At 45.7% G+C, this 7,593-nt stretch overlaps 1 protein-coding gene across 2 annotated transcripts in view; it reads left to right on the plus strand.

The window, feature by feature from the left end:
- Positions 1-6,391, plus strand: part of HSF2BP (heat shock transcription factor 2 binding protein) — a 93,106-nt gene extending 86,715 nt beyond the window's left edge. For both annotated transcript variants that reach the window (XM_077755442.1, XM_077755443.1), the window contains exon 9: positions 5,665-6,391. In XM_077755442.1, the coding sequence (XP_077611568.1) occupies positions 5,665-5,873 (209 nt within the window). In that variant the 3' untranslated portion in view covers positions 5,874-6,391. The remainder of the gene's footprint in view (positions 1-5,664) is intronic.
- Positions 6,392-7,593: the final 1,202 nt, after the last annotated feature.

Consider the following 7,593-nt stretch of genomic DNA (forward strand, 5'->3'; position numbering starts at 1 on the left):
ACGGCGAGGCAGCGATGCGAGGGAGCGGCTGAGCGACTCTACTGACAGGCCGTCACTGAACAGACTGAGCAGTGACCGCCCTGTACCCATCTTGTGCGGCGTAGCCAGGCCGGTACAGCAGGTCTGCTGGCGACAGACCTTCTCACTTGCCCTTCATCCGAGAATGTCTTGAGTTCCTCTTCGTTTCTGAAGGACATTTCCACTGGGCCTAGGCTGTTGGGTTGAGGATTCTCTTCTTTCAGCATGTGGAAAATGTGTCACTTTATTCTGGTCTCTGTGGTTTCTGATGAGAAATCGGTATCATTGAGTTGTTTTTTCTTCTATAGGTGATGTGTCATTTCTCTCTTGCAGCTCTCAAGATTTATTTTGTTTTTAGTTTTCAGAAGTTTGGCTAGGGTGTGTCTTGGTGTAGATTTCTTGGCGTCTGTCCTGCTTTGAGTTTGCTCAGCTTTTTGGATCTGTAAGTTTGTGTATTTGGCCAAATAGGGTAAAATCTCAGCCATTCTGTCTTAGGGTATTTTCCAGCCCTGCAATGACATGAATGTTAGATCTTCATAGTCCCACTGGACCCAGGGCCTTGGGTTCTTTTTTCCTCTATCTTTTTCCTCTCTGTTATTCAGATTGGGTGCGTTCTGTTGTCCGAGTTTCTAGTCCACCGATCATTTTCTGTGTCCCTTCTGTTCTTTCTCTGTCAAGTTTTTAATTTCAATTATTGTTATTTTTCAGTTCTTTTTTTTAATAATATTTTAAAATATTTTATTTATTTCTGAGAGAGAGAGAGAGACATCATGAGCAGGGGAAGGTCATAGAGAGAGAGGGAGATACAGAATCTGAAGCAGGCTCCAGGCTCTGAGCTGTCAGCACAGAGCCCAATGCGGGGCTCAAACCCACGAACCGTGAGATCATGACCTGAGCCGAAGTCGGACACTTAACCGACTGAGCCACCCAGGTGCCCCTGTTATTTTTCAGTTCTAACAACTCCCTTTTATTCTTCTTTATACTTTGATTTCTTTGCTGAGACTTTTTTTTTCATTTGCTTCCAGCTTGTTATGGTTGCTCATTGAATAACTTTTATATCAGCTGCTTAAAAACTCTTGTCAGATAATCTTCACACCTGTGTCGTTTTGTGTGGGGGTCAGATGACTGTCTTTTCTCATTATGGTTGATTCACTTACCTCCAGACTCATAATTGAGCCATCTATAGGAATGTTCTCAGTCTTCAGTAATAAGGTTTTCCATGATTGTTTTAAACGATAAATTGAGTAGTTATAACTCAGAATTTGCTAGTCTGTGGCCTGAACGGACCCGAGTTCTGTGTTATTCTCCTCACTGTACGGTTTTGGTACATAATTATCTTTCTCTTAGTCTATATTTCCTTCCAGTGCAGTCACCAAGCAGATTCTCATCATCTTTTTGTGTTGGCCTTCGCATTTTTGTGTATCCCATGTTGTCCTTTTTTTTTCTTGTATGGATTGTGCTTTTCGTTTTATACCTAAGAAATCCTTACCAAACTCAGGGTCACAAAAGATGATCTCTTGTTTTCTTCTAGTTTTGGGTTTTACATTTAAGTTTTTAATTAATTCATGTAAGTTTTATATGTGAGGCAAGATATGGATTAAAGTTCTCTGTTTTTATATACGGATTTTCAGTTTTTCCAGCACTAACTGTTGAAAAGCCTATTATATTTTTTTAAATATTTATTTATTTTTGAGGGAGAGAGAGAGAGAGAGACAGAGTAGAAGCAGGGGAGGGGCAGAGAGAGAGGGAGACACAGAATCCGAAGTGGGTTCCAGGCTCTGAGCTGTCAGCACAGAGCCTGACCCGGGTCTCAAACTCATGAACCGCAAGAGTGTGACCTGAGCTGAAGTCAGACTCTTAACCAACTGAGCCACCCAGGTGCCCCAGAAAAGGCTATTACTTTTTTAATTAATTAGTTTTTTATGGTGCAAAAAGGTGGTTTCATTAAAGCAGGGAGACAGGATCTGTGGGCTGAAAGAGCTGCACTTGGGATTGTGAGGAGTGACTGATTATATACTTCCTGTGGAGGGAGGGGCGAGGGTAGAGAAAACCTAAACAGAAATTTACTGAAAGTGGAGTGTACTGGACCTTGAAGGTCTGTCTGTCTGTCAAGATAAGGTGGTTTTAGTCTTTAATAAAACATCAACATTAAGCCAGCCATGAGTTCTCTGATGAATCTTTTTTTTTTTAATTATTAAGTAAATCTAGGCCTAACGTGGGGCTTGATCTCACGACCCCAAGATCAAGAGTCGCACGCTCTACCGACTGAACCAGGCAGGCACCCTGAAAAGGCTATAATTTTTTTTTTTTAATGCATTTATATGTTTGTTGAGATTTTACAAAACTGTGGTCTGTTCCTGGATTCTCTAATCCTGTTCCATTTATCTCCGTCTGTCCTTTTACCAGTATCCCACTGTCTTGGTAACTATAAGCCTTGAAATTGAGTACTCTGAATCTTTCAGTGTTTTTCTTTTTTGAAATTGTTTTGGCTGTCTTAGTTCCTTCGCTTTTCCAAATAAATTTGAAAATCAGGGTGTTGATTTCTACAGACGAGCCTACTGGGCTTTGGGGATTGCATCGAGTATAAGATCCGTGGGGAGGTTGACATTATTACAGTACTGGGTTCTCTCTCTCTCCATTTACATGGGTTGTCTTTAATTCTTTACATCAGTGTTTTACGGTTTTTAGCATACAAATCTTGCACATATTTTGTAAGATTTATATGCCTAAATGTTTTATGTCTTTTAAAAAATTCAATTTCAAACTTACTATTACTGATATATGGATGCAGTTGCTAAACCCATTTAGTTTGTGTTGTTCGGGGTTCTATATTTTTACTGATTTCATTTCCTCCTCCTTTAAAATCAATAATGGAAATAAGGACATTAAAATTTTCAGCTCTAATTGTGAATTGATTTGCCCTCAGAGTTCTACCATATTTCGCTTTGTGTCTTTTAAAGCTCTGTTGATAGGTACATACATAATTGAGACTCTTAGGTCTTTTTGGTGTGTTGACCTGTTTATCATTACGCCGTGTCACTCCTCAGTCCTAGTAACATTTCTTGTTCTGATGTCTCCTTTGCTCAGTAAAAGCATAGGCTCTGTAGCCCTCCTTTAATTAGTGCTTGTATGGCATTTTAAATACTTTTTTAAACTTTTTTGTCTTTATATTTTTCTCGGGTGTCTTGTGGACTGCGTATAGTAGGGTTTGCTATTTTGTGCATTCTCTGTCTTCTAATCAGTGCGTCTGTACTGCCCTCAGTCACTGCACAGAAGGAAATACAAACAGATCTCTAGTTGTTTCTTCTTTCCTCTTTTTTTTTTTTTTTTTGCTGTTGGATTATTTTAATATTCAATTTATCTACACTGTTGGCTTATCATTTATACTCTAAAAACTCTATTAGTTGCCCTGAGGTTTCAATACAATCTTCAATTAATCTTTAAATAATATTCCCCTGCTTCAGGTGTACTGTAGGAACCCTATGGCAGTATTTTCCTGTCTATTAATCATATTTATTTCAAATTCCTTTTCTAGTTGTTTCTGTGTCTGGTTCGTCTCTGAGTCTGGCACTGTTGATTAGCACCCACTGTGGACTTTTGGTTTCCCTTGCTTGAACTTTGTCATTTCCGATTCAGTGTTGGACATTGTGTCAGGGCTGTCGAGCAAACTTTTTCTGTAATGGGTCGGATAGTAAATATTTTAAGCTTTCGGACTATATGTGGTTTCTGCCGCATATTCTTCTTCTCCCTCTCTTTCTCTTTTTAAAGTAACTCTTTAAAATGTAAAAGTTTCTCTTAGCCCACAGCCTGCACAGACATGGTTTCTGGGCTGCATTTGGCCCCTGGGCCGTAGTGTGCCAGGCTCTGTGGCACAGAATGAGGTAACGGTGTTTACTCGTGGGCACGGCTTCTTACTCCGCTGGGCCACCCGTGGGGGTGAGATGGGTGTGGGTTTGTTGTTGCTGTGCTTGCCTTCCGCGTACCCCTGGCTTCAGATTCCTCTCTTTCCCTTGTGCCGAGGATGAGGGCTGAGTCGCCCAAGTGTCCTCCTCAGCGTCCTGCTCCACCCCGAGCTGTTGGCCTTGCCTTGTATCTGTGTGTGTTCTCGGGCGTCTCCTTCCTCCTTTGGCTCCTCCCCCAGCCTGTAGACTGCTCGTGTGGGCTGCTGGGTGTGTGCTGGACTGACGCTGGAGGGCGAGGGGAATCCTTTGTCCATTGGCTGAGTTCCTGCCCATCTGTGTGGGTGGAAGGGCCTTCCCAGTGATCCTGCACACTTCCAGGTGGCGGCCATGCTCTTCCCCGGGTCTCTGGAGGGCCCCGTACTAGGAACAGTTGCTCTCCCCTCCCCCAAAGCAGCACTGTAATGGCCTGTGCCTGGGTACGTCACCATGCCCTGGGGGCCCTGGGTCAACAGCAGAAGCCTCTGGCAACCTTGGTGTGTGGGTTCCCACTGAGGACTGATTTAGTTCACTCTTTCAGTCCACTTCCTTCTTGAAAGGTGTAAGTATAGTGCTAGGCAAGAGGTTCCAATTCAATCAAGAAGTGAATGGATGGCAGGAGCGCCTGGGTGGCTCAGTTGGTTAGGCGTCCGACTTCAGCTCAGGTCATGATCTCACGATTGGGGGGTTTGAGCCCCGTGTCAGGCTCTGTGCTGATAGCTTGGAGCCCGGAGCTCCTTCGTATTCTGTGTCTTGCTCTTTCTCTGCCCCTTTCCCGCCCACATTCTCTCTCTCTCTCTCTCTCTCTCCCTCCTTCTCAGGGTAATAAAATAAACACTGAAAAAAAAAAAAGTGAATCAATGGCAGATTAAAGTTTCCCAATAGGGAGATGTAGGAGGGAGAGCTTGTAACCAAGCTACATGTTGGTTAAGGGTGTAGTTCTCTGTTGGGCTCTTTCAATCTAGCTCGTGTTAGTGGTGCTACCATCTATGCAGGGTGTAACCCCAGAGAGACTTCTTGGGGGAAAGTGGAAACAGTGTGACTTTGTGGAACTCAGTGGCCCTGATGGGATCAGTGTCATATGTGACCACTGAGGGATTTGATGCACTTGGAGGGCAAATGAAGTAATACCTTTCATTCATTCACTCACTGATTCATTCATCCATTCATTTAATGCTTTATTTATTTATTTTCCAGAGAGTGAGTGGTGGGGGGTGTGGAGAGAAGGGAAGAATAGAGAGGGAGAGGGAGAGAGAGAATCCCAAGAAGTCTCCTCACTGTCAGCGCAGAGCCAGATGCAGGGGTTCAGGCCCACGAACCATGAGATCATGACCTGAGGTGAAATCGAGTCTGACACTTAACCGACTGAGCCCCCCAGGTGCCCCTGAAGTAATACCTTTTACAACTCTCTTAGAAGTGGACAGAATTATAGCAGACAGCGTGCAAGGCCCTCACGTTTTTAGTTCCACATCTTAAAATGATCTGATGCAATATTTGGAGACGGATGTTAGAAAACAGCCGGTGATTGGGTTTTGCCGTGTTGCTCTTGTGAGCTGTGCTGTTACACCAGGCAGGGACACTCCCAGTGAGCATGCCGTTACTAAGTGGTGGCATCTGGCACTCAGGAAGACCAAGAGCCCTTGGGGGCAGCTGTCGCTTTGGGTCCTTCGGGGGTCCCTCTAACCGGAAGCGCTCCCTCTCTCCCCAGACCCGGACGCAGAGGTGTGTCTTCACGCGATGCGGCTTGTCCAGTCTGTGGTCCTGGAGCCGGAAGTCTTCTGCAAGTCCGCCTCGGAGTTCCGGAGCTCCCTGCCCCTGCAGCGCATCCTGGCCATGGCCAAGAGCCGCAACCCCCGCCTGCAGGCCGCGGCCCGGGAGCTCCTGGAGGATCTCCGCGCCCTGGAGCCTGACGCGTAGGGGCGCGTGTCCCTCCCTCCCCCGGGCCCCCACCTTGTATTCTGGAGCCATCACCGCGCGCCGTGTGTCCTGCACGGTACACCGTGAGTGAGTCGAGAGGGACGTGAATGCATATGTATCCACACGACTTCCTCCTAGAAGCGAAAGTCCCTGCGGGAGGCTGGTGACCTTGCCATGGGCAGTCTGTGGAACAGCCCATCCTTCTAGAAAGGCCCATGTCCTGTGCCTAGAGAGGGCTACCTTAGAGCTGTTCCTGCTGCTCAGGACACTTTCTAAGACCTGTGGGCCCCCCATACAAAGGGGGGTGACCTGCCCCACTGGTCAGCATTTTCCTGGGATACATGGTTTGAAAAACAATTCATCCTCTCTCTAGTGATTATAATTTATACCCTAAAATGCAAGTTTACCTTTAAGCCTTGTGGCGAACCTGCTATTTCAGGTGACAGTGGACATTTTAGTTCTATTTTTTTTTTTTTGTGCCTGTTTTATTTTTGAATAAAGAAAGCCAAAAGAGTCAATGATGTGCACACTGCTATTTCTGAAATATGGTCTCGGTATTAGAAAGTTGTATGTTACAAAGCGTACAACGCATAGACTTGGTCGGTAGGAAAAAACTCTCCTTATAATGTTGGCTGTTGGACTATAAACTCAGAAGCCTCGTTTTTCACATAAGATATCATGAAAAGGGCCTTATGGATGAGAGCCCATGCAGTTGGTTGAAATCCTTTAAATGACGTGCACGGCTGTGTGCCAGAGTGCCCTCTCTGTGAGGGCCCTTCTCAGAGAGCAGAGGAGACTATACCAACCCCCCCACCTCCCTCTCACAGACGCCCCGCGTGAGAGGACGCGCCATCTACAGCACCCTTACCATCACTCTGGGGAGTGCATCCTTCCTTATGCTGTTTCCCGCACAGTGTCGCTGCGGGCCTTCGGGCTCCGGGCATCCTCTCAGCGTGGCAGCCAGTGCCGGTGTCACCGACATGAATAAGCTGTCCCTGCTGTGTAGGTTTTTAGAATAACTTCATTTTCTTCTAAGTAGATTTTAGAACCAATGTGCCGTTTACAGCCGCGGCTGAAGCGAGGAGCCGGGAGAGAGGCGCTGCGCTGAGTCTCACGAGCCGACAGATTGTGGAACACGCCGAGCTCGTCAGAGCCAGGGAGATGCTGTAAGAGGCGATTTGAAATTCTCGGATGGGGAAATGGGTCCATCTGTGCACCGTGGCTCCGCAGGTCTGATTACCCGCAGATAAGATCGAGGGTGTTGTGCGTTTGTGCTTTTCCTCACATGGCATCATCTTTTTGGTTATTTGTTTGATAAGGTAACAGGGGATAAACTGGTGTAATTAGTTTGTGCTGCCTCTGGAAACACAGGGTCTTTTCCTGCCAAAGACGGCTCTGCAGTGTATAGAGAGAGCCAGAACCGGGCCACGCACCAGTGTCATGCAGCTTAGCTAATTAGTAGATGGGTGTGATCGAGAAGGGTATGTTTTTTCCTCATGAAAACTCCTTCAGGGAGAAACATGTGACAAATGCATGTTTTGAATGTGTATCACAGGAAAAGTGTTTGAAATTGAAGCGAGTTTTAAGGAATGGCTAGCCTTTCAAACATTTCTGTTCTTCATGTGAAGGTCAAGGGGAACACATGAGTTCTAACAAAGTCTCAGTTTAAAAAGTATGTGTGAGAGCATATGCCTGAGGGGCTCACTCGGTTAGACATCTG

Source organism: Crocuta crocuta, unplaced genomic scaffold (assembly GCF_008692635.1).
Source record: "Crocuta crocuta isolate KB4526 unplaced genomic scaffold, BGI_CrCroc_1.0 scaffold675, whole genome shotgun sequence".
Lineage (NCBI taxonomy): Eukaryota > Metazoa > Chordata > Mammalia > Carnivora > Hyaenidae > Crocuta > Crocuta crocuta.